This window comes from Camarhynchus parvulus, chromosome 13 (assembly GCF_901933205.1).
Source record: "Camarhynchus parvulus chromosome 13, STF_HiC, whole genome shotgun sequence".
Classification (NCBI taxonomy): domain Eukaryota; kingdom Metazoa; phylum Chordata; class Aves; order Passeriformes; family Thraupidae; genus Camarhynchus; species Camarhynchus parvulus.
This window is the reverse complement of record NC_044583.1, coordinates 10,768,212-10,795,613: the sequence shown is the minus strand read 5'-3', so window position 1 is coordinate 10,795,613 and position 27,402 is coordinate 10,768,212. Positions and strand designations below refer to the sequence as shown.

Genomic DNA, 27,402 nt, shown 5'->3' with positions numbered 1-27,402 from the left:
CTGTGAGCTGCTGTGCCTGGTACCTGCTGGCTTGAGCCTGCTGTCTGTCCCCATGCAAATGTTCCTTATACCTGAGCACTCAGCATGTGGGCAGCTCCTGCCTCTCTCACATGTGCTCCTCCTTCCAAATGACAAGGATACAAGGAGGATTTCAGGGAGTGGGGAGGATTTGGTGTGAAACTGGCTCTGCTCTGTGCTTGGCAGGGTTGGTCCAGGCTCAGCTGAACAAGGGGAGGCCAAATGTGTCCCCCTGTGTGAGCGTGCCTGGGCTCAGCTGTGGGGAGCAATCCCGCAGGCTGTGAGCCCCGTGCTGGGATTTTTATGGGCACATCTCTGCCTGCACTGGTGCTGTGTGTTCCTCTGCAAACCTGCCTGTGTCTGCTGGCTAGAGCCAAAATCCCAGAGCGCTGTCTCCTCCCCTACATGTGCTGGATGCCACTTGCTCACTGAGAGCGTGGCTCGAAGGTTTTACCCTGCCCATGAACTGATGCCCAAAGGAGTCTCTTCCCCTTCTGGGGCTGTGAATCTCCTCCCTCTCCCTTGGCTCATGTTTGCAGCTGTGGGACTGACAGCAGCAAGCTCCCTGGGCTCACTCTGTGGGCAGTGTTTGCTTTTGCTAAGGGGCAGGGCAGTCCTTGGAGGGGTTTTTTTACCTCTCAGTGTTTTCATCCTCTGCTAGATCGGCAGATTGCACAGCCCCATCCCACTTTCTGCCAGTTGCTGTCTGCTGCGAGGAAAGCAACAGGCAGCAGTGGGAGAGCAGGATCTCTCCTGCACTCTCTGCACAGTCACACCACATCATGTTTAACATCCAAATGCTGTCTTGCCTACTTCTTACCTTGGATGTGACTGCAAGTGGAAACTGCTGAGCTTTTATATGATTAATTTTGAGTTCTGAGTATAAAAATGCAGCCACAAATAGCTGTTTGGCTCTGTAAAGCTAAAATGTTGGGTGCATGTAGTGATTGTTTATTGTCAGACTCTTAATCTGGCTGGGGTCAGTGAGAAGCTGATGGTGAGATCCAAATACTTCCATGCTTTCAGAGACCTCAGTTCCCAAGTTGGAGATTAGCCCCAAATATTCATGGTGATCCTTCCCAAAATGCCTCATCCCAAGGGGTGTAACACTCCCTGCCCATCACTGGGCCTTCAGCTCAAGTTCTTGAGTTTAGCTCCTGTCCCTGGTCATCCTTTGCTGTCCTGCAGAGCTAAGGGGACACAAATCTGAAGGCATTTTGAATTGCCAGAGCCATTTGTATCTTGTGTATTTGAACTCTAGCTGGGGAGGAGGGTTTGTTCTACACTACATTACTGTTATTTTATGGTATTGGTTTGGGTGTTTGGACAGTTTTCGTGCTTTATTTGTAAGCCTCTCCACAGATGTTTATGTGATACCTAAAACCTAGTCTAGGATTCCTGCTGCTCAGTAAAAATTAAAGCATAATTGAAAAACATCCAATTGGATCCAGTTTTTCAACTCATTTCAGATCCCTGATTAGGAAACCCAAAATGTGTTTGAGAAAGCCAAAGTGAACAAGTAACCAATGTCTGCAAGACACCAGGCTGTCTCTGAGCACGTCTCTGGCATTGCTGTTTCCCTTGATTTATAGTTTTAAGCATGGTAACGTTGGGATACGTGTTGGCAAAATGGTAACTTCTCGTGGCAGCCTCTGCAGGCTTCAGGCATCAGTTCAGCAAAACCCAGAACCATCTGAGCAGCTCCATCTCTGCTGGATGGGACGTTTATATGTTTACTACATTTTGAGCACATGAGTATCTTAGTTGGCTGTTGCATTTTGAAGCGCACATTTAAATGATTTACTGACCTGGGGCCTACATACAGATGTGAATATTAAAAATTAAAATTAAAGCATCCAGTCCAGATTGTGAATCTGAAATACATGTTTGCAAGGCAGTCTTGAGGATTTAAGCAAACATTTCCCATTAAGTTGAATGGAAGATACCTGCCTTAACTCCTACAGACTGCTTTGAAAAACATCAAGTGTTGCAGTGTGAAGCCCTAAATGCTGGATGTCTTTGCACTGCAGGTTCCCAGCTCTGAGGATCTTGTAGCATCTCCTGGTCACTGTTTTGCATCAGAACTCTCACTGTCCTTGTCACACTGTGTTGCCAGCCCCTGCAATTTTATCTTTACCTTCATGATACATAGTTTTATCTTAAAATAGCAATTCCTCATCCTGATCCGTACAGTTTCAGTTTCTAGTCCTATTTCTACTTAGCATGTGTTGCAGGGGGTGATGAACATTTACAGCCTTTAAATTCCTGAGGGAAGCACTTGAAACACTTGACAGCATTAACCATAAGCACTCTTATGGTTAGGGAATAGGAATTTGATAGATTTGTGCATGTTTTTAAATCTCAAGGCTTTAACACCAGTCTCCTGACCTGTTGCATTGCTGGGGGAGCATCTGGTGCCAGCCTGGCACATGCAGCTTCACAACCTCCCACATGGGCATCAGCCAGACACGAGCACTGGGAGATTGGGTCTGTCCTGCTGTGTTTTTAGCAAGAAGCTCAGCTGGATGACACTCCTGCTTCTCTTTCTGCAAAGCACTTATGGTTGTCCCAGCTTCTCACATTTCTCAGTGCTCTGCCTTCTTTATAGTGGTGCTCCAGGGACTCCAGATTGGTGCAGCAAATGTAATTTCTGTGTGCTATTTGTAGAACTGCTTTGGTTTTTTGGAGGTAAAACTGTTTTCCTTCAACTCTGCCTTTTGTTCATAGGCACGGTGCTTGAGGCAGAGCGTTTCATTAAAGATTTATGTAAAGCAGGGGCTGGTCTCTGAAGCAGGAGGATAAAGCTGTGCCTCAGAATGCTAATGCAGAGCTGGAGCAGTTGGAGACGTGCATAATGCAGCACTGGTTGGCATGGGCTGATGTCTCATTCAGGAGAGGGAAACTTGCGCCATGTTGATCTTTGCCACCCTGTAACTTGGAGGATCATTCACATCTCAGCGTAGATGAGGGAACAGAAACATCCTGCAGGCAGGCCCTGCTGGGAGCCCTGAGAGGGCACAGGCTGGGAGGAGTGGAGGGGGTTTGGCTCCAGAGCTGCCTCTGCCCTGACCTCCGTTTGTTGGAAGGAAACCACAACCTTGTGATTTTGTTCTCTCTCTGCCCAATCCTCCCTTTTCCAGCTGGCATGAGCAGAATGTGGAGGTGAAGCTCATGTTTCCTTCACTGAAATCTCTCTGATAACTCCTGCAGTGGCTGAAATGTGGAGAGTGGCCTTTCTTCTGCGCCTGGCTCCCCAGTGGTAGGGAATCCAGGGAGTCTGCCAAACATTGAGACACTTGTGAAAATTTACATGTGCACCCAGTGTGAGTGGCTTCACTGAGTGCCTGGCAGCTGCTGCTGCAATCCTGCCTTGTGGGAGAGCACGTGCGCTCCTGCAGGGCTGGAAGCAGGGACTGTCCCATCCCCATCCCCATCCCCAGCAGCTCATGCAGAGCCAAGCAGCCACTGTCTGACAGCACTAACCAGATATCTCAGAGCATATGGAGCTTCCCCTGGGCTCCACAGTTGTGCACAGGAACCCACAGAACCCTTGCACAACAGTGCTGTTTACTGCTCATGGCAGGTGCAGCTCCTGCTCCCCACTTTGCAGGCAGAGCTCCTTCCTGTCAGGAGGCACCCAGGGCTCCCAGGGACTTGGCAGCCTCCAGCCATGCATTAATGCATTGCTGAGCTGTTTCTTTGGGTGTAAAGGCACGACAGGAAATGGGGCTTGTATTCATGGAAATGTAATTATGTATGTTGTGTAAACTAACTAGTAAAAGTAATTCTGGAACTCATAACAGGACGAGATTTGAATACTTATTAATGAAAACAATGGTGGCTGATGTGTAGGTTGGAATAAACATCTTTATCCAATAGGAAAGGCTGTGTTGTCCCATCCTGCTTTATAGCCCTGGCAGCTGGAAATGACCTTCCTGCAGGCCTTGTGTAGGAGGCTTTGGCAAGTGTGGTTCTGGATTGTCTCTGCTGTGTGGAGAATCCTGCAAGTTACAGGATAAAAGACTGGATGGAGCAAGCTTGCCTGCACAGGCAGTGCCCTTCCAGGCAGTCTCCTGAAGATAGGATCTCTATATCCCTTCAAAGTCATTCATGGAGAGCCATGATAACGTGGAAATCTCCTGGGCTGTCTCCTCCTGCCAGCAGCTCCAGCTGGGCTCACAGGCCAGACTGCTGCATTGAGGGTGTGAGAAGCAAATGCTGCTGGAGGACTCTGGGCATGCAGAGGGTGCTGGTTGTGAACAGTCTTGTTGAGGGATGAACAGGGTAGGGCTTGACTTGAGGCTGAAATTTCAGCCAGAACAGCTCAAGTGTGAAACAGCTCAAGCTGGAGAGCCCAAAGGTGTGGTTGCAGATGGTCCCTGCGGTGTGAGCTCCCAGCTTACATCAGCTGTTGCACTGCCTGTGTCAGACCCAGGACTGATTGGTTTCACTAATTTCACCATGTACTTGAATTAATACAGCAGACTGTGACACTCTCATTTGCAGCTTGTTTTGAGGTAAGGCTGTCACAAATTGGAAAGTCCACTCCAGTCCTCTTCACATCAATTACCTGCATGGAGGACACCAGCCAAGAGTGTATTTTAACAAGAACACACCTAGAGAAACACCTGGGGGTTTTTGCTCTGCATTTGCCAGAGGCAGGTAATGCCAGCTGATAGCTTTTATAAGGGAAAGTTCTGAGAAACTTGAGTTATTCTGGTGCAAATCAACTTGGTTGCAATGAGAGCTAGAGATAAAGATGGGCCAATGTTGTTAATCCTGAACAAAGGATAGTTTTGTAGTTCTCCTAAACCGTGGAATACAAATTGGAAAAAAAACCCAAATCTATTTCTTCATTTTTGTGGTCTCCATTTCTGGGCAGTGCCTGTGATGTAGGACAGCTGAATGTCACCTGGCTTACCTGTTGTGTCTTCAGCAATGAATGCAGGCATCCATCAGCTTCCTGTGACTTTCAGCATCTCTGCAAACAAGCACTGGAAATGGCATTGCTGATGTACAGACAATGTCAGATCAAGAAATAATAGCTTGGCAGTGTCAAGTTGCTGTTTCCCAGCAGCTTTGGAGGACAGGGTATACTTGAAATAAATCTATCAGGTAGGATTTCAAATTGGCCAGGGCTGTAAGTAACAGTTTATTGAGCTTATTTATGATGTGGCACCTAGGAAATGAAATGGAGAAATGTCAAGTGCTTTCAACACACAGTTTAATGCCCCCTCCCCCTTGCTTGGAAGCTCTGTCTTGGCTTCATGCCAGAAGCGTATTATTGTAATAAAACACATTCACATTCTAGGTGCTAAATGGAATTTACCCAGTAATTAAAACTAGAAATAAAATAAATTCATTCATCATCTTCATTCCCAGCATAGCTGACATTCTTACCACTATATATGGTATAAAAATGTGCACCTTGGGGTTTTTAGCTGTTCGTGGTGTAATGACCAAATCCATCTGTGAGAGTCTTGGGAATTGAAGCTGAAGTAAAACCACACAAAAGCTAGATCTGAGCAGTTCCCATAAAGGATGTTTCCACAGTCTCTTCTCCTGAATTTGGACTTTGGCCCAGGCTGGAGCCCATCTTCCTTCCAGACTGATGGTTGTTGCCATTGTACAAAGACAGAGCAGCCTCAAGTTCCTCAGCTGAGTAACCATCTGTCTGCCCTCCCACACAGACACCTGAAGATGAGATAATGTTGAAAAGAAAACAAATAATTTAAGTATTTTTAAAGCTTCAAATGCATCTTTCTGCAACCTTTAAAATTTCCAATGTATTTTTTAATGTGTTAATAGGATAGATATGTTCTTAGAGGTTAAGTTTGCTTGTTGCATTAGAATTATGCATTCATTTTGATAGAGTTGTTTAATAATTGTGTAAAAGGCCTGTGCAAATGCACAAATGAGTTGGATTCAGTCCTGAGGGCCAGCAGCCCTTCTGCAAACCTGGGATGAGTGACTTGAGCCCTGCAGTCTGCTTTGCAAGTTATGTCTCTTTGTGCGGTCTTACTGAGTAAAGCCTTAGTAAGCACTCAAATAATCCAGGACAAGCAGCACAACTGAGCACAGCAATTTCTTTTCAGAGAAGTGCTTGCTAATATTAGGATAAACCTACACAAAATAGAAAAATTAAAGACAACTTTGAAATGAATCCTGAATGCAGCTAGAGGGATCTTGGATTAAAAACCTCTTGTGTGCTGCTTTATGAACAAACAACTTCATCCGTGATAGATTGTGAGCCCTGAGCATACATAACAAGGCAATTAAGAAAAAGCACAGTCAATGGAATAATATTGCATTATCTTTTTGTTTCACATAAGTCCTGTATCTCCTTTCCACTGCCAGTTTGCTGTAAATTGCACCTTGTCATTAATAGGATTATCGATAACTCTGCCAAACAGAGCTTCTGCAGAATTTAGTGTTTGCTAAAATGCCTCCTTCACCATTTAAAAGTGTTACTAATATGCTTTAGACATAAATCTTGTACTGTTAATACCCTAGGTTGCAGCCAGCAGCAAGTAGAGCTCTGTGGATCACTAAAGCTGGAAGGCAGGGACCCACTCCTGCTGTGGGATGCAGTGCATCCAGCTGCTGGAATTTTTTTTGAAGTCTGTTTTTAAAGCTTAAAAGTGGATTTGCCCTTCCCACATGGGGCAAATTCAGGGGTGAATTCCACCCTGGATAAGTTGTCTTGTGCCACAATCAAATGTTCCCCAGACAAGTGGTATTTTCCTTTGCTTTGACTCTCTCCTGCAGCTTCCTTGGAGGTGCAGGTGGTGCAGGTGCTGCTGGTGTTGGCTCTGTGCTGGCCTTGGCCATAGGGACATGGTGATACACAGGTTCAAAGTCTGATGGCTTCTGTGTCACCTGAAGTACATGGGTTCATGTCCAGCAATACAAACTCTTAATCCCCTGCCAGCAAGGCTGCCAGCAGTGGGGCTGCACGTCACACGTCACTCTGCTTGGACCCAGGGTGGATGACTGCAGGGCATGGGCTCATCTGGGGAAAAAAGACGGAATTGTGGCTGGAACCTTGTCCAAATCACTTTCCTTGCAGAGTAGCATCGTGCTCTGCAGCTTGGGTCTGGGTTTCAGCCAGCAGCTTCTGGTCTTGGTCTTCCTGTCCTGTGTGGGACATTTTTGTGGCACCTGTAGTGTGGCTGTGCAGGGAAAGGGTTGGTGGCACTGGGTCTCCTCTGCCCTCTGACAGCTCCCCACATCCTCCCTGTCTGATGTGGTCCCACAGGTGCTGAGGGGGATTCCAAAGCAGGGCTAGCAAGCAAAGGTGCCATTGCCCATCACTGCAGTTTATTAGGAAGTTATGTTGCAGGATTATCCTGGACCACTGTGCTCCTGCTGAGAAGTGCTTTATTACTGACAGGTCTGAAAGCTGCAGAGGATTTGTAGAAATGAAAATAAATTACTTTCCCATCTGTGCTAAGAGGCAGAGATGAATCTGTCACTGCTTTTGGTGTCCCACCTGCAGCTTCAATCCAGGTTGTTGTCTGGACCATGAACTCATTCAGGTGATCATTGCTTCACCCAGTGTGCCCTGTCTCTGTGTAGTATTCTCTAGTGCATAGTCCAGCTCAGGCTGAAATAACACAAATGGATTTAATTGTTATGTGATGTAGTTGTGTGGTATCAATCTGACATGTAACAAGATACAGACATGCTATGGTACCATCCTGATGTTTTCAGGGCAGTGACCAAATTCAGGCCAAGCAAAGATGGTGCAGGGCAATTCCTTGAGATTTTCATTACCAGTGTGGTGATGTTCAGATATTGTTGAAGTCTGTGGCCTGCATGGAGTGGAGCAGTGACCACTGCATGCTCCTGCAGTCCCTTCTCTAGCCTGTGTAAAGCAAAGATTGAGGCCTCCTGCTCAATCATTTAGAAGATGGTTGTTCTCTCAAAGCAGCAGTTCGTCAGACTGTAATTTTAAAATTACATTGTGTTTTTCTAGGACTTGGCAGAACTTTTCCAAGACTTTTAAAATAGTGCTCCAGAAAAGCTCATTCCTGGCGCAATTAAAAATGAAAAGAAGGAGGAAGAGTGGTTTGAAGTGAACTGTTTGTTTGGGAGCTGGGTTTTTGTTTCGGTTTTTTCTAAGAGAATGGTGCCTGAAACTCTTGCTTTTGAAGATGTATTCCCATGCTGAGTCACATGCAGGGCTCCTGCAGAACAGCCTGGCTGGTGTTTCAGAGGTCGATATTTGTTGACTATTTCAGTGATGTTGCCGGTGCACAGCTACGGTGTCTCGCAGAGGAGGGCTGCAGGCATGCCCTGAGATAAATTGATTCAAAAGGTAGGCACTGCCTCTTGGCAGGTTCCCTGCGCTGGTGTGATTGCAGCACACACCCGGCCGGAGTTGCCATCTTTCACTGGGTGACAAGGACAAACATTTCTGCCTTCAGAGAGAAGGAAGGTTTCTCTATTGTGTGTCACTGTGTCTGGGGAGCGTGTAGCTGCATGTCACCTGTGACAAACGCAGCTTTAGAAATAAGTCTGCTGTGGGTTAAGAGCCTCCATCTGGAGGTTATGTGGCTGTTATGCCACTAAATGTCACTTTAAGTTACAGAGTCTCACTCCAGCCTTATTTCTCAGTGCTTTGGTTGGTGAGCACATGGTTTTGCTGCTGCTCCTCATGAAGTGCATAACTCAGTGTGAGTAAAGACACCCATCTGAAACCATAATGTACAACTACATTAAGCCCCATTAGTTAAGAGTCAGACTGGTGACAAATGAGGGTAAAATGGCCATTTCATTGCTGCATCTGTCTCTTCTCTGTGTAAGTGTTTAATTCTTTGAACAAAGGGTGGGGAATTAAGAGACACCTTTGTGATAGGTTTGGTGCCACTTTGAGCCAGCCCAAGTCTGGGAGAGCAATCTTATTTTCATCACCTCCGTGAGTCATCACAAAAAGTGCCAGCTCAGGTTTGATTGCTGAGATTGCATTGTTGCTGAAGTGTGAGACACGGAGTAGAAGGAGCACAACGTGGTGTTTAGCTGCAAGATTGAGCTCAAGATGCTGACAATTTGAAAAAGCTCGGGTTTGATTTGGTGTGCCAAACAATTTTACTGTTGGAAGAACACACCAGCCACGCGGTGATGTCATTTGCATAGAGTCACTTTACAGATGGTGCCTACAGCTCAGCAGAAGGCTTGGTGTGAATACAAAGACCTCTTCAGGGTTCTTCTAGGTCTCCTGGTTGGAAGAAAGCCAGTACTGATGTGATACTGAAATGCAGGTAGTGAAACTACTCATCCCGTAAAATGAACTCCCTTACGAATCAAAAGTGTCATTGAACTGCCTAGAGAAGGTGAAAATTATCAAAGATTTGGAGATGTCAGAGAGAAGGAAAAAAACATGAGGATTCTACAGAGGATGGAGACATGGTGCTGGACCAAACTTGTTCTTTGTGGAAGGGTCGCTTGGAACTTGGAAGCTCCTGGAGGCTTTTGTAGAAATGAGTGTTGAATAATGATGGACTGAGCTCCACAGTAACCTCTTGACTCTGGCTTCTCATGATGTGTGGTGTGGCAGTGAAGCGGAATGAAGAGCTGGTGTAACATGAAAAGTTTAAAAGCGGAGGATTTGGGGATTTTGAAACTGAGTTCTCACAGAAAAGTCACTCAGCTGGCAAAATAGACTACAGCCCTGAAAAATGGTGGTGGATTGCACCATATGTGAGATGGAACTTTTTTTTGCCCCCAGGTAATTGTGGTAGCCATCTAGCTGCTCACTATGTTAATACAGATTTTAAACAAGAAAGCAATTATGTATTTATGAATGGCAGGCACACACTAAAAAATGCCCTGGACAATCAAGAAGAATGTTGGTCATTAGTGTGGTAAAAGATGTATAATAGGCTAAATCACTTAATTTCCCACACATTTCTGGATTTGGCCAGTGGGAAAGATTTCACTGAAACAATCACAAAATGGACTGAGATAATCTTGGCCAATATCCTCCTTTTTGACAAAACAGATTCTAATAATAAAATCCTGTGTTTGATCACTTATCCCAGTGAAAGGCTTTTCGTGGTCCTTCCTTTTCACAGTGTTTAACAGGCTGTAGCAGCACTGCCAACCAGCCCGGAGCAGGGAGGGAAGGAGAGCTTTGTGCTGGCCTTGGCAGGAAGGTCAGGGCACAGATCTGGCCAGAGTTCAGTGGCATTTGCAGGGACCAGCTGGGAGCTTTATTTAATGTGTGGGATGGAAGTGAATGGGAGCATTGGTGTGAAGGGAGGATCTTCACAGACACTTCTCTTTAGAAGATAGTTCTTGAGCAAAATGCTTGTAGCAGTATGGAGGGCATTCAGATGTGGGTGAATTCCTTCTGTTTTCCAAAGGGAATTCCTTCTATTTCCCAAAGGGAAACAGTCCTCCCATGCCAGGATTGATGGGGACTCTTGGCCCCACTGAGATGCGCGGAGCTCTCCAGGTGAGGGGATGTGACTGCAGTGTGCACTGCTGACCAGATAAATAGCAATAGATCTCTGCTTTTGGACAGTGCAGCTTCTCTGGAGTTTAATCTGCTAAAACTCTTTGAAGAACTTAAATATGCAGAGCTCTGTCTAAAACTGAATGATGTCTTGTCCTGTTCATGTAGCACAGTGTGGTGTTTTCAAGCAATCTCTGAGTTGCTGGGTTGGGGTTTTTTTTTCCACTGACTATTAAAAGGCACCCGATCCTACCATGTTGTTTTAAAGCTTGAGTATTTCAATTTTGTGGATATTTTAAGCTGGCATCCTTGAAATCCCCAAGAAACCAGCCTGTTCCTCTGAGTCCCAGGCATGTCTTCTGAAAACACTGTAAATGTCATAAGAAGCGATTTCACTGCACGGCTGCCCAAAGCAGACATATTGATGTTATTTAGCTTCCCTTGCCAGGCTGAGTGTTAGGATTGGGTTTTCACATGCGAGGCAGCTATCAGCTTTACTGATAGCCATATTTTCATAAGCTGCATTTGGCTGTCACACCTTCTCCTGTAATTTCTTGATATGCAAACAAGTCTCAGTTATATATGCTCCTGGCATATAAACTGATATCCCTGAAGAGTTCCTGATTATCCTTCCATTAACTTTTACTCTCCTCTGTCTCCCTTGGGGAGGTAGCTAGTCTTTCCTCCATCATAGATTTCCAGCTGGTTACCTTCCTGCTTCCCTCCTAAATAGATTCTTTCAGTAGGGAAGTGCAGTCTGTGAAATTTCAGTGCCATCTAAAAGTACAGCAGGGACGGCTGAAATGGGAATTTGAAAATTTGAAATTTTACCGTATCTGAAAGTGCCCTCCCAAAGAACAGAATAACCATACATGTCTAAATGCAGAGTTGTAGTGAGGCCAGGAGCAGGGGCTTTGCTGTTTGTATGTGGTGTTTCAGCTCCTCAGCTGTAGTGCTGGAAACTTTAATGGAGGCTCGTGTGAGGCTCTGCCATTCTTACATTTTCTGGTCTAATTAGTGTCATTTACAAACATTCAGCCCCCTGGTTTCACTCAACACTGCACACTTCACAACATTCCTCCCTTCCACAGTTTTCTCTTTATGGAGTTCACATTGTTTTTTAATCAGATTCTCACACCCTGTGTCCATCATAGCTGCAGCTGGGACATCCTAGCAAAGCATTCAGCAATGAAATCTTCACTTGCGCTTGTCCATCCTCCTGCAAACTCATGCAGCAGTAAATGTTTGTGTGAGTACAGCCTGAGTCCTTTTCCTAAAGACTGGGTCCATGGAGGGTGTGTTGTATTGGGAACCCACCCATACAGGTTTTGGCACATGCTGCTGGCTTGACCCCTAATCTCTATGATTATTTAAGTTCTAAGTGTTCTTAAAACAGTCCTTGGGGCCACTCTGTGCTATCCCATTTTCCTACTTGGGTTATTCCTGTTGACTGAGGGCTGTGTGTATCTTCTAGTTGCTGCCTTAAATTGAGCATAAAGCAGGATTCTTGTCAATATTCTTTGTTTGCAGCAGGATGCTGGCTCAGCTTCTTTAGAATTATTCAAATTGAAATAATGTTTAGTTGAATAAACATTTCAAGACAAGTTGCACATTTCTGCTTTTGGTATTATCACTCTTAGAAAGTTTGCAAGTACCAGAGACTGGGTTTTCAAATGTGATCTCTAACCTTGTTGCTGTAAATACTGACGTGAGCCTTCAGTTGTATTTGGGGAGCAAAGGTGACTCCCCTTACCCACATGAGCAGAAGCATCCTTGTGGAATACTCACACTGATTTCAAGAGCTTTTTGAGGCCACAGAACAGAATTAAGATGGCAAGAATTTGGCCCCAGCTATGAGCTGATGCCAGACTTAATTTGAGCTTGTGATTCATCCAATTTCCCATGTGGAGTGGAAAGTCAAGGGTTTTCTTCAATTGCAGGTATAAATCTACAGGCTTGAGAGATTACAGGTGACATTAGACTCTTCCTTTTGCAAATACTCCGTGTTTGCATATCTGTAGATGCATAGTTTACCAGAAATTCCCCTGTGGAATTTAAAGTCCTGTGTCTGTCTGTGCAGGTCTGGAGCCTGAGAAGATTAAGTAAGGGTGAGACATTTAGCCACAGGGTAACAACTCTGGTGTACATTCAAATTTTGTATCAGCCAGTTTGTTATATTATTAAAATAGTGCAATTTCATAACAGTGAGAGTTGCTGCTATTAAAGCATCACTGTTGCTCAAACAATATGCAAAATGAAGGAATGAATGTAGTTTTTATATGTTGGGTGCTATCTGTAGACACAAATTGGGATTTTCACTGTCCCTGTACAGCATATCCTTTTCCAAGCATTCCAGAGGGGGGTCTGTGTCCCCATCTGGGCTGCCTAAACCTTAGGCAAGCTACCCTGCAGTCTTGAGGCTGGGGGGAAGAAAACCCATGTGTGTTGTTTGAGGCTTTTCAGAGCACCAAAATAATGAGTGATTAAAGCTCTGTGCCTTCTGATGGGTCACATATCTTTTTGATCTACAGGATTTGCACCCCTGACACCATCTTTTGAGGAGCACTTCCAAAAAGTATGGAATGAATGTAGATTATGTGGGAAATATCTCAGTAGTGTGCTCACACAGCTCGAGTCAGCACAGTCTCCCACTGTTAACTGGACATGTCCCTTATGGAAATTGGCTTTGTAGCCCACATTTCAACTGCTGAAGAGTTATGAGGTCAGCAAGTGCAGTTCAGAATTTAGCTAGTTCTTTGTATATCTTGGACCATGTTCACCCCTGGGTTTTATACCACAAAAAATCAGTGGAATGATGCCAAGAAAAAAATCCATCTTCTGATATTTAGAATCAGCTCCTCTGACAGGAGTGTATTTCACTGAGCTCCCTGCCATGGCGCTAAGAGCTCTGGTGCTGGTTCCTGAGAGTTATAATTTCTGCATGGGCACTGAGAATCACTAACAAGAGAAGGTTTTGGATGGATATTAAATCTCATGCTTCACGGTATGAACTGTTCTCCTAACTCAGGAGCAGAAAGAGGCTGCTGTAGTGGGCAAAGTGCTCTGTTTCTGCCCCTGCAGTGCTCTTGCCTGTCTAAGATGCACCCAGTGGTGGTGGCCAGCATGAGAGGCAGGAGGGAGAGCTGGATGGACCACGGCAATTCCCATATTTCTCTGAGAGCAGATTGTTGATCCCAAAGCCAGAGCATCACATTGCTGGTGCTTTGATTGGAAGCTAAGAACTAATGTCTGCAGTCTCTTTTAATGACAGACTTCTAGCAGTGATCACAGAATTGTCTTGCAGAGTTAATTTCGGCTAATGAGCAATTAGTCAGCTCAGCAGTGACTCTCCCTTGCCTGTGGCCCCTGGGGAAGGGGTGGTCAGGGCTCAGCATGGTGCTTCTCTGGGGTGTTGGGAGCCCAAGCGTGTGGGCCCAGCACCCTCACCTGTGCTGCTGCTTGGGCTGCAGCTCAGATTTCCTCCTCCTGAAGCAGAGGGATTTATTTTCCAGCTACAGACTTGCAGTGTTATCCTAAATGTCAGCAGTCTCTTCTTTCTTTTTTTTTTTTTTCTTTTTAAATACTTAATGCAGCCAGAGAAAATCTGTCAGCCAAAGACTCCTTGCCTGCCCAAATGCAGGCTGAACTTGTATGGGTTTGAGCATATTCTAGTGTGAATGTGTTTAAATTTGGGGCAGCCAGGGATGCGGTGCTGCTCCCTGGGCCATGCGGGTCAGGCTGCGGCAGCAGGTGTGGGATGGGAGCAGGCACAGATGGTGCTCCAGAAGGGGAAATCCAGAAGCTCACGAGCTCATTTCTTTTAGGGAGACGCGTCCATATGTCACCCATGGAGGAGGAGAGCCTGCTCATCAGTCTGGAGCACTCTGAGGCTGCTGGGATGGAGTAACCTGAATGTGTGTCTGAGCTGGAGCCTGGTGCTGGAGCCCCTGTGCTCTGCCACCCTCCCTGCCTCAGTGTCTGAGCGCTCAGTGCCTCTCCTGCCCAGGGCTGAGTGGGAGGACTTTGCTAGGGAGCCTGCATGGCTGGATCCATCACTGACAGGCAGGCTCAGCCCTGACCTCTCAGTTTTCCTGCCCACAGTCCTGTGCACAGTTCCTGCAGGTGAGCTGAGGCTCAGGGATGTGAGCACCATAAATCAGGTGCTTGGCTGTCTGTCCCCTCAGCCAGGCACTGCACACTGGGGCACAGAGGTGCTCCACACAAAGGATGCCTTGCAGGTGGACATAAATCTCAGGGATGTCTCCAGATGCTGGCAATTGGCACAAATGTCACTTAAATTTTTGCTCCTAACCTGGTAACTGAGCATTGCTTGAACACACTGTAATGAACAGTGGTGATAAATTGACATTGGTGACAGTCAGAGCTTATGCTGCTCATCAGTGTGTTGATGTTTTCTGAGATAAAAATGAGACCCTCTTCCATTTAATATTTTAGCAAATTTGGGGAAGAAAATAGGTCACGGAAATGTTGTCCCACTCAAACTGGAGCAGTGGTAAGGAAGTTACTTGAATGTCTGTATTTACATATTGAGGAGGAGGGGTGCACTTACATGAATGTCTCTATATAACTGCATTTACGTATGTAACACCCAAAATACATCATTATGCATTCATATTCACGTGGTGTCTATCTGAGGATGTCTGTGTATGTATAAAAATATGATTTCTAGGTTTTTAAACCTCCCTGACAGATTTCAGGAGACCAATTTCTAAATGTATGCCAAGATTTTTGACTGAGACAGGTAGCAGTAGGTGCTAATAAAGGAAAGAACTGCAAGTAAAATGTTGTGACATCCACCTCTCTGAACAACCTGCAGAGCGCTGGCAGAATCATCAAACCGAGCTGAGAGTAATCAGCAGGGACTGATAAAGCTGCTCTTGTAATTATTTGTTTGATATACAGCTTTCCTTCTTCCTTCTGCATAAATAGCAGAATTGCTTTGCTTAGTGTGGGAGGTTTTTTTATTCCTGTCAGGGCTTGTTCTCACCAACATGTCATGAGAGGAGGACTGAGATCTGCATTTTTGTTTTATTTACGGGCTTTCCATTGTAATTCTGACAGCATGCAGTGGAGACAGCATTCATTTAGCTGGGGAGAGGCAGCCTTGCTCCTGCAAAGCCGTCAGTGTTGCAGGGTCCAGACTCTGCCATGCTGCTTTTAAGCCTCTCTGATTCCTCAGATTCTGGCAGAAGCTGCTCCTGGGAGGAGGTGGCTGCTGAGGACTGAAGGCAGTCAGGATGTCATGCTTGGGTATTTGGGCATTAAATACAATTCCCACAGTGGCTCTCTTGATTTTAGGTATGAGTTTGATGATGCCACAGCCCAGGCTGCCCAACAAAACCACACAGCCCTGCAGTTGACAAGTGTTAGTTATCCTTAAATAACTTCCTCTCCTCACCACTTCCACTGCTGAAGGAAGAAGATCCAAGCATTGACTGATTTCCAGGCAGTCACAGTGGTGGCCTGTCAGTGATGGCTGAACTGAGCCAAAAGGCTCCTGTTGATGTCAGTGGTTTCTGGGAATGCTGCCTGTGTGGTTTTGTTCCGGGATTTCCCTCTCTGTCCATGCCTGGTTGAGCTCTGACTCCACTCAGGGGAAAGTTTGCAATTTAGTGTTTAACAAAAGGTACAGTAATTCATTCCCACCCTAAGCACTCTCATTTTCCTTTTCCCATTTATGTTCTATTTAACCTCTTTATTTTCTTAAAAAAAGGGAGGAAAATTATAATGGATAATTTCTGAGCAGATAAAGAAAGGATAACTTTTACTTTAAAAAGGTTCTATGCACCAGAATAGTTTTTATATTGTCTAAGGGCTTTACCAGGGTACCAGGAACTCTGGAGGAAGGGGAGTCGTAAGGGGAGAGAGAGCAGAAAATAGATTTCCTAGCCTAAAGAGAGAAATCCAGACTGCTGCCTTTGGCATGCATTTGAATATTGTCAAGGGCATCTGGAATATGTTGATAGCCTTCTCCTTCTAATAATTCTAAAAATCTGCTAATGATGAGGCACAGATTTGCCATGGGCCGTGTCTGCCACGTGCACACCCAGCGCTGGGAAGGGTCTGAGACATCAGAGGCTGTGCTGCTCTCCTGGCAGGGTCAGCACCAACTCCCTGTTACTCAGGAGAAATACTTCAGACTTGAACCAGATTAATGAAAAGAGAAATTGCTCTGAGACTAAGAAAAAAAGCTTTACACCCATTGCAGTGCTGTAGGGGGTTGTTCTTGAGCGATTACAGCTCATCCTTTCAGTGCCTTATGATTCCAGGCAATGATGGCATTTTAAGATAAATAAAGTGTTCATGGCTCTGCTTGTTATTGAAGGGATTTTATTATTGCTGATGTTACATGAAAAAGAAAGTTATTAAAAAAATGTGGCACTAACAAATTGAAGCCCCCAGGGAACTGTTGCCTGAATGGGATTTTGATTGGAGTTCAATTTAATTGGCCATAAGTCTTCCCTTTTCTGATTTACATTCTACTTCAGACCAGTCTACCAAATTCATGATAATCAGGTTTTCATTTTTCTCTATTGAGCAAAATACTCTGACATGAGCACAAACAGAAATATTCCTTCAGCAAGGTGACCTTGTTCTTGCTTGCACCGTGCTGGTAATTGATTTAATGCCTCCTTACCTATAAATTGGGCCTCTTTCTGAGGCATGTCCATCAGATTTCGAGGTAATTGGTTAGCATGGTTGTTTTTCTGACTGCAAGATATTTCTCATAAACCTCTAGTACAAGATCATTTTACCTCTAGGATCATTTTACTGGCATGATGGAATGAATTCAGCAGGCAGACATACCCTGGCTCTGCTGCAGTTTGGAATGCACCTATGTGCATTTCTTGGGGAATTACAAAAGGTCTTGTTCTAGTCTGGAGTAAATCTGTGGAGTTGGAGAGCCCAGTAATTTCTGTGGAGTTCACTTTTGCAAAAGAAAAAGAAGAAAGGTTTTCCAGGCCCCCTGAGGCTCCTGGCCCACATCTCCTGCTCTGTGTTGTTTACCACAACACATCATGGAGCTGTCCTGTCCTGTCCTGTCCTGTCCTGTCCTCTCTGCTACTCAGTTCTCCTTCCCTTCCTTTACCCAAGGCTGCTTTCTGTGATAGCTGGTTTAGATTTGTGAGGAATTTTCCTTCTCCTCTGAGAAGGCTTCACTGGGTGAACTCTTTAGGGAAGTGATATGTGTGGGTGGATGAGTAAGAGGTGAGAACCAGGTGGGATCAAAGGAAACAAAATTGTCATCTAATTCTGATTAGATATCCAAAGCCATACGTTCACTTGCTGCTCTTGCAGCCTCATTCATGGGAATCTCGTGAAGTCCTCAGCTGCTGCAAGGAGTGGGTAGGAAAGGGGAGGGAACCTGCATTGAGATGTAATCATCATTATTGAGATTGGAGAATATTGCAGTTAAATGTTTTTCCCCACTGTTCTTATCCCTTGTGCTTCCTTTTTGTTTCTAACTCATGTAGAGACTTCATTATATTGCTCATTTAACCACTTCCAGCAGTACTGGGATTGACAGGTTGAGTTTTCAGCAATCTCACAACTTCATGGGCTGTAAATTGAATGTTTTAGGGTCTGGTGAAAAGGTGATAAGAAAGTTACATCTGGTCCCACTTTCCTAATTACATCATCATCAAATACATTGAGTTTGTTAGTGCCAGGTACTCTTGCTGAAATACGTTTCTAACCATGGCCTTGGCAACTGGAAGCAATTACTTTGCAGTGGTTTTCCTTTTGTATTCTGAAACACCAGAATTCTTTTCTCTTCTTTCCTCTGCTTCCCTCCCTACAAAAGAAGCTGAGAAAAATCTGAATTTTAACTTGTTATGATTATCTCCCACTTTTTTTTTTTTGTCAGCAGAGATGAATAGCTGGAAAATTACTGAAAGTAATGTAAAGAAAAATGAGCATCTGCTACTGCAGTTTCTGCTGAGCTCAGTGGTATTTGGGGCTTGTGTGACAGCAGTGGGCAGGTACTGGGGCTGATGAGGCCTCAGTGTGGCTTGTGCTGCTCTGACAGGGGCTGTGGACAGGGGTTGTTCCCCATATGGTGATGGTGGGGTAGTAGACCTGGTTACTAAAACTGATCAAGATGTTTTTCCAAAATGTTTTATTGCAAGCCATCTTCCTTTAGTTATGGTTTTGGTGATTGATCAGAAAAGACTTCTGTAGGATTGAGATGGAGTGGGAGAGGTCTCCTATCTTGATTCCCAACTCACTCTGGGTTAGGTATGTCTGTTGAAGTCTGTGCCTTGCCAAGTGAATGCTTCACTTGGCTCTCCCATACCCTTGGTGTGTCCCCTGCCCGTGCCCCCTTCACTCACTTGCTAGAGTGACACTGGAGCCTCCCTCATGGCACAGATGGGTACCCCGGCCTTCACACCTCCCCTTGCCACCCTCTCTAGCTCCTGTAGTTCTGCTGGGAGACTGTCAGAACCTTGTGCCTTTCATCCCTGAAGTGGGAAGGCTTTTATTTATTTGGTTAATCCAAAAGTTAAGTGGGTGGGAAGGAAGATAAGTCGGCAGCCCCATTCCCTTCGTCACATGGTACCAACTGTTGTTTCCCCTTGAGAGAGGCAGAGCAGATGGAAGGCAGAGATGAAATGAAGATCAAAAGTAAACAGTGCGATTAGGGTTTTGATAAAGGATAAAACACTTATCACATCAAAGGCGCTGAAAACCGCTTTAAATGTTTCCTGAACGTTTCGTGTCCACGTTAGCATTAACTGCACTTGCCATGGGGACACTTGTATCAGCCAGTGGTGGAGCTGGGGGATGCTGGTGGGTATTTACCCTTGTGGTTGTGCTGCAGGTCACCTGCCTGGCCCAGGAAGGCAGAGCTGCAGCCTGCAGCCATCCTCTGGCACCTTGGACCTCTCCGGCTGCAGATCAGTGGGCCCACGTGCATGCTTAGGACTCCTTTAAGCCTCCTCAGTCTTCCAGGTCTGGGCACTTCTCCACAGCTTCCATGGCACTTGCAGATGTAGATAGGTGCAGAGTTTGTGGGGAATTTTTCTCCCAAGCACTGGTGATCCTTTGGTTCCATGCTTTAGCTCAGTGAATCAAGTCCTGGAATATTTTGTGTGAGCAGCATCATTGGTAGTGAGAAGTGTCTGTTTTTATCCCTGTGTTGAAATACTGGGTGGTGCTGGCCAGTGGAGGAAGATAAAAAGATGTATGTTGCTGTTATTTTTTAAATGGTGATGTGATTGCTCTGGCCACTGCTGGTGGACAGAACATTTTGGTAAAATTAACACAAAATGTTACCAGCCCAGCCCAGCAGTATTTGATGTTCCTTTTTCCAGGTAGTGCTGAGTCCAATCTGCCTTTGCTTCCAATTTATCACCTTGTTTTCCTGTAGGCAAGGAAGGAGGCCCATGCCTTGCCTTCTGCCACATGGGAGGTTCTGCGTAACAGAGACCAGTCCCACAAACAGTCTGCTCCTGGGTTTTCTTTTTGTTTTTAGCCAGGGCAGAAACACTTTCCTATCTCCTGGTGTCAGCTCTTCAGAGCACAGAGGTAGTTTAAATGCTGTGTGTGTGCAGCCACATGTATCATCAGTCATTTTGCGTGTTGGGGGTGGAAGTTTGCCCTTCACTAACATCTCAGCATCTCACTTCCTCCAGAGCACCATTTATCAACTGAAATTGGCATCAGATTTGCTTCTGAAATGAGAGAAACAGCAAAACATTGTGTGTTGAATTGGATGAAAGTTCATGGAAGCACCTGCTGAATCACATGCTTAAATCTCATTGGCTTCAGGTTAAGTCCAAGAGGTTTTCAAGTGAGGTTTTGAGTCACTTTTACCACATTCAAGCTGTTGTTTTCAGGAAAAGCAGAAAAATCTTTTTTTGCCAAGACAGACTTCTTTACAAATATCTAATATTCTGGACTCAATTTTGCCAGGGTTTATATTAAAAAGCTCAGAAATGGGGCAATACTTGAGTGGAAATGTGTGTTAGAGTCACAGGGAAGCTAATCAGAAGCAACCTCTTGCACTCATCAGTCCAAGCTCCCACTTGAAGCTGGGCTTGAAGTTTGCTCAGAGTCTTGTCTAGTTGAGTTTTGAAAGCCTCCCAGGATGGAAATTGAACATCCTTTCCAGGTCCCTCTTCCACAGTGCTCAGGGGATGATTTTCTTTTTCTCTTCAGCTGGAATTTCTCTGCTGCAGCCTGGGAGTGCTGCCTCTCATCCTGTCCCTGCTCTTCAGGGGAGGGGCTGCCTCTGCCTGTGCTGCCTTTTCCATCATCCAAAGAGCTCAGTAAGACAAATCTCCTTGGTTGTTTGCTTGTTTGTTTTCCTCTCAGTGCTTCCCTTGTTTCTGTGTTCTGTGAGTGACTGACAGCAGAACCTTGTCTGTGTATTTGGGCTCTTTCAAAGGAAGATCTTGTTTCTATTTAGTACTCTTGAAAAGAGAACTCTGGAAATGTATGAACAGAAAAAGGAATTAGGCAGTGAAGTCCCTGTCCTGAATTCATGTCTACCAAATGCTAATGTTAGTTATTTTTGAGCTTAGTAGTGCAAGAGGCTTTTATCCTTTGTACAGCTGGCCTCATCCTGTTGTGAATGTAACATAAAAGGGGGCAAAAGGCATCTGTTAAAACCTTCAAGTCCTCTTTGGTGGCAAGTAAGGTGGCAATCATGCACCAGCTCAGGTATGACACAGGCCTTGCTGAAAACTTGAGGTTAATCAGGAACTTCATAATAAATAAGTCAAATTTAATTTCTTGACCATACCCAAGACAGATGTGTCAGTGACAGTTGTACAGCTGTTTCATTTCCTTTTTAAAAATGTACTTTTTCTTTAAAAGCATTACTATGTATTTCAGCAAGATTTCTCATTTAATAATATGCAAAAGTTCAGGCAATATCCTGTTTAGATGGTTTCTATCTGATAATAAAAATGGCATTGACAGTGAGAGATTGCACGGAATAAATCATTAGTTGTGAGTTCTGTTTTATGCTGCAGCCAGGATGTGTCCTGTAAGTTCACAGCTGTTCTAACTTTTTCTTTTCCTCATCTAGACAGCTGTATGTCCATGAGATTTATTTCTTGATCTATGTGGACATGAAATCCTTCTTGGGATTATTGCCATAGAAACAAGCCATAACATAGAGAGTGTTAGAAGTAACAAATGGGATTTGGCAGTCCTTCCCATTTACTGCACAGAGTCTGAGCTATGTGCTACAAAAAGCAGCAATTACTTGCTCTCAGAGCTTTATTAACAGGCACATCTGCACATTCATTAGAACTGGATGCTTCAGCTTCCATCCTGGCTGGGATGGCATTTACATTTTCTGGTCCTTAAACTAAAATCCAACATCTAGTTTATTTTCCAGTCCAGGCAGGAATTGGTCAGGTTTGACATTTTGGTTCCTTTTTGTTGGTTGCAAATCCCAGAGGCAGCCTGTGTGAGCCTCCCAGGAGGAGATAAGGGATGGAACTGCTGGCTCCAGGGAACGCTCCCTCCTTTGAAGGATGAAGTCACCCAAGTTTTGCTTGTAAAGCCTGATCTCCCACAGAGCTGGGACTCAGCTCCCAGCCTCTCCCTGGCTTACAGGAATGATTCCCTTCTCCTTGGTGGCCCTGAGCTGGGGGAGCAGATGGGCTGTGCCAGGCAGGGAAGGGTTTTTTGCAGGAGAGAGCTCAGCGAGCTGTACCTGGAGCTGAGGCTGGGCTGCCTGGGTCACAGCACAGCTGCTGATATCCATGGGGGAGAAAGGCAAACTCCAAATTCTAAGGCAAACTCCAAATTCTAAGGCAAACTCCAAATTCTAAGGCAAATCCATGGGTCAGCTTTTGAAATCGTATGGGATGGTAAAGAGGCAGAAAAGCAGAGGGAACAGAATACAGAAGAGGGCAGAGGAATGTGTTAAAGCCCAAGGCGTGTGTGCCTGAGCCCTGGCAGTGCTGTCACCATGGCCCTTCTGCCATGGGAGGTCCCTGCTGGCTCAGCAGGGCTCAGGGTGCAGATCTTGCTTGGCTCTGCTGCTCTGCTCTTACCTCTTTCCTATCCTCCCTTTTATGAGGTAAAATCAAACATGAAAACAGATAGTCATGTCACAGAGGGGTCCCTTGCTCTGGGTGATGCATTTGCAGACCTGGAAGGGAGCACACACTGTTCTTTTCCATCCGTGTCCTATAATGCTGCCTCTTGCTGAGAGAGGAGCAGCTTCCAGGGGGATTTCAGAGGCAGCTGGAGATGCTTTAAAGCTCTCAGGGCAAAATCTCTCATCCCTCTGCAGCAATTCAAAAACAAAACAACCTTGCTCAACAGGAGGAACATTCAAAGCTGATTGTAAACCACAAAATCAAGATGAAACCTAGAATACAACCTGGAAAACCCAGATAACTGAAATATAGGGATTTGAATCTGGGCTATGTGCTCAGAGTCTGCCTGGCCTCCTTTTCAGAAGTGCTGAGGACTAAGCAGCTCTAGTGAAAGCAATGAGTGCTCAGGATTTCTTTGAAACATTTATTTAATACCTAAGTATAGATCTAGGACTGACTAACTTTGGGCTCCAAATATAGTTCAGGTGTCTGCCTTCTCACTCTCCCTCATTTCTCTTTTCCTTGCTATTTAATCTCTTCATCAGCTCACACATTCTCTGTTTCCTCCAGCTCCTTTCACTTTTCCATCCTCCCCCAGCTGACTCCTGCTCCTGTCTCCTCACTCACTCTGACACCTCTGCTGTCCCATGGGAGCCACAGGGCTCCAATCCCAAGCAAGCTCCTGGTGGCACCCCTTTTCTCTCCCTCACACCCTAAATTCTCCCTGCCTCACTCTCAGGAGGACAGAGGTTCAAACAAATTTCTTCATCCTGTTCAGGAACCTGCTGAGGTCTGTCCCAAGTATCTCCCCTCTCCTGTGTGGGCCTGCCCAGAGATGGCAGTGAAAAGGGAATCATCACAGCCACTCTTGACTGGGGGGAGCCCAAAGTAGCTGCCATCACTTTCTGGCCCAAAATCATAAACCAAAATGTCCCATTTTCTGTGCTCTGCCCATTGCAGGCCTGATCTGCCAGTGCCAGCCACGAGGGAGACGTGGAGGTTATCAAGAAGGGATCATGTTAATTTTGTGTACAGGAAGCTCTCATTAGTGGCTGCGTTGTTCAAATCAGCCAGAAGAATCACAGATGTGGCTGTGGATCTGATGGATTTTGTCCCTGTCTCTGTTGCAGGAAGGCATGCCCCAAACACTGAGTTCTACCAGTATGTTTACCCCATGTGGCTTCAGCCCTCATCTACATACTTCAAAAGAAGGCGAACAAGGAGGACTGATCTTCCAGGATGGAAACCTTACCTCAGCATCTCTGGATGCTCTAATCCAGCATCTAATACCTACCACTGATTACTACCCTGAAGTAAGCAATTCACAGTATAATAAATGGTTTAATTTTGATGAATTGGGGCAGCACTTTATGCAAAAGTGCAAATGTGTTAAATTTTGAATTAAGAGGGCTCATTTAAAAGCTGCATACAATTAAAGCTTGGTAAATTGATGCATTGCTTTAAATGCTGTTTCACTGCTCTATAATTGTTCCCATGAAGAAGCAGATCCCAGAGATGATACTGCCTTTAAATAAGAGAACAGGGTGGGGGGGAGCTGTCGTGGTGATGAATTAGTGATGTAGCAGTTGGAGCTTTTCAAAAATAGCAGCGCTTACCCGAGAGGTTTAGAGGAAAACTGAAGCAAAAAACTCCCAAGTCTGAACTGGCATTAAATTAGTTGAGTTTCAGTGGCTGCTGAAGTCACCAGGTTTGCCTGTATGTACAGAGCATTCCCTTGGTGATGACAGAGATGCTTCTTCTGGTGGGTTTGTAATTTGCCTGTACTGTATTCACAACTTTGCAGTCACTGGACAGCATAGTCCAGACCCTAATCCTTGCTCCATCAGTGGAAATTAAATGTTTCCTCACCAAGAGTGTGAGGATCTAAACTGGAAGCAGGTTTATGGTCCTGCAAGCTATTGACTTCTCTGGATTTTATACATCCTCAGTGGAATTCAGACAGAGTTTGACTGGAAGACTTTTAAGTGCTAATATATCTCCATGGCTTGTATTTCAAAGCACAGAGGAACATTGACTTCTGGGTACTTGAGGAGACTGAGAAAGTTATCAATGCAGAGCAGGCAGCATGTTTTAAATTACCCGGAGCTCAGTTTCTGATCAGCTAAAAATAAGTAATAAAGAAGCATCTCAATTAAAAAAAAAAAGGAACAGAAAGGCAATAAAAATAGGTAATGGGCAGATCAGGCTGGGAGATTTTCATTAGGCAATGCATGATATGTAATATTATACCTGCTGCTTGGGAGCATGGCTGGGGCTGGGGGAAAATAGATAATTCAGGTGCAAGGATGCAAGAGGGGGTCAGGATACAACAACTGAGACTTCATGCATGTATTTTAAATTCACTGCTGGAATAATTTGAATAATCCAAGGATTTATCCAGCAGACCTGCTTCCCACAGCTTCACAGATGTGGAACTGCATATGATATGACTTGGCTGATAGAAATGAAATTTGGGGAGTTAACAGAATAAATGAAATATTGCTTAAAATAGGCTGGATGATATCTGCAGGGCAATAGCAAGATGTGGCTGATGTGGGGGTGCCTGCAGCTCCCAACCCAGTACAACACAGAGATTCCTGCCCATTTAGCTTTACTGTCTCCAGCATCCTGGCTGGGCTGTCTCCTGTGCCTGGGCTTGCTCCTGCACGTTCTCTTCACTGGATGTTTGCCCAGGGTTTAGGCAACCAAGGGCTGGAAGTGGATGCTGCAGAGGAAGGAGATGCTGCTGCCTCCTATGCCCAGTATAACCAGTCCCATATTCAGGGTGAGGAATTGTTATATCTTTTAGTTCCTAAAGGTCTTGCCAAGTAGAAATGAAAAAGCTGTGAAGTTCAGGGCTTTTACAGTCAATATCACCCACTGTGTGGCTGCTTACAGTAGGTCTACTTGTCTTTCTCCTGCAGAAAGCCTATATCTTTACATTCCTGCTGAGTTCCAGACTCTTCATTGAACCCCATGAGCTTTTGTCCCGGGTTTGTCACAAGTGCATCGAGCAGCAGCGGCTGGATGACCCCGTGCTGGACAAGGTTAGTTTATGTTTACAGCAGAAAAATGTGAGGTGTTTTCAATGGGTGGAGGATGCTGGGGCTCTGCTGTGTGTCCCTTGCCTCTCTTTAGATTGAACTAATCTTTCTCATAAAGGATTTGCCACTGAGATCCTGCCATTGAGGCATCCTGGTATCCATGTCTGAGAGCAATGCTTCAGGCAGTAGTCACTTCAAATCTTCTTCTAATTTTCCCTTTCCCCCTGTCTCAGTCTTCCCAGGTGACTTTCCTTCTTAACTTCTTTAAGGCTCTGGGGAAGCCTGCAGGATGCAAGGAGGTAGGACATAACCCTCACACACTGTTGGGTGCTGATGTCCACACACCACTCTCCCTTTTTACTTACTGTCTGCCCCTTTGCTTTCTTGCTCCTGGTACAGTGATATTTCCCCTTGGCCTTCCCTGTCACTTTGAGCACCATGTAACAGGGGCAGGTGCCCACCACCCTCCTGCCCTCTGCCCTCAGAGCACCAATGGGGCTCCAGGAATGGGCAGGAGCAGCTCTGGGGCCCTCACAGGTGAACAGAATGAGAAAATCCAAGCTGTTCCTGCCTCAGCATTCTTCCCACTTTGCCCCAGGGACTGTGCAGCCTGGTACAGCATATGGGAACACATGTGCATCCTCTGGCAGTGCCACAGTCAGTGCAGAGGTGATGGGTCCCACTGGATGCTGCTCAGTGCTGGGTTCTGCCCAAGCTCTCCTTGCTGCATTGGTGAACACTTGGTTGGTATGTTATCTGGAGCAGGAGATGCACCTTCAGAGCAGGGGAGGGGGACAGAACATGCATTTGTTGTAAATTTCCAGAAATTCTGAAATGGTTTGCAGGATCAGGCTTTCCAGCTTTGAAACTGTGATTTTGGCATCAAATACTGCGTCACCACCATCTGACCATGTGCTTGTTTTTGCACAGGCAGCTGGTTCCATGGGTAGCAGGAGCTCTGCCTTCACTGTGCAGAGCCATTCTCCAGAATGGTCAGCAATGCCAGGCTTGGGTTACCCATATAGTCAGTGTTAATAGAAATATCTGTATGGGGTGAACCATGCCAAACAAGTTTTCTAAGGTGTGAGGTTCTGTTCTCCAGTTCTATGAAATACAAGTTTAGGAGGATTAAATGTGAGCATTGCAAAGTTTTGCTGCTCATTAAACTTTTAAGAAATGAAAAACACTGTCTTATTATGAAGACTTCTTATCTGCCTGAAGTTCATCTGGGTGTTGTAGCTCAGCTGGTGTGACACAGCTGATTTTGTGTTCCTGAAAGTGGGGCTGATTTTGAAACTTTGTACACACACAGCCTCCCATCCCATGTCCCGTGACTTGCACAAAGACCTCTCCATCAATTCATAATGCAGTTTACATAGCTGGAGCAAATGTCTCCCCAGACCTTTGTAGTTTCCAATAAAGCTTTCCCTTCAGCAGCCACCTGCTAGTCTTTGAGCCTGAGCTTAATGCTAGCTGACAGCAGTTATTTTTAGAGATGTGGTTCATTGAAACCTGTTGTTGGTGGAAAGCTGAAATATGCATTTTGACCACCTTGGTTGAAAAACAAAGAGCCAGGGAGCTTAAGAGTATAATTTTTCCTGATTACAGGGTACACTTCAGCTGCAGTACGTGGGGATGCAGAAGAAGGGTGTTTGTTTCAGTCTGTGTTTTCTGTAAATAAAAATGCAGTTTGTTTTTTAACACCATTTCCTTTTCACATAACGGAGGATGAAAGCTTTGGGAGCAGCCACACTGGCTGTTGTTGGAGACAACACTAATGCACCAGTTTTGCCATTCC

General features: G+C 45.2%; 1 protein-coding gene across 2 annotated transcripts in view; it reads left to right on the top strand.

Moving 5' to 3' along the window:
• Nucleotides 1-27,402, top strand: part of RASGEF1C (RasGEF domain family member 1C) — a 72,452-nt gene that overhangs the window by 16,387 nt on the left and 28,663 nt on the right. For both annotated transcript variants that reach the window (XM_030957214.1, XM_030957213.1), the window contains 2 exons: nucleotides 23,691-23,873; nucleotides 25,485-25,607. In XM_030957214.1, the coding sequence (XP_030813074.1) occupies nucleotides 23,697-23,873; nucleotides 25,485-25,607 (300 nt within the window). In that variant the 5' untranslated portion in view covers nucleotides 23,691-23,696. The remainder of the gene's footprint in view (nucleotides 1-23,690; nucleotides 23,874-25,484; nucleotides 25,608-27,402) is intronic.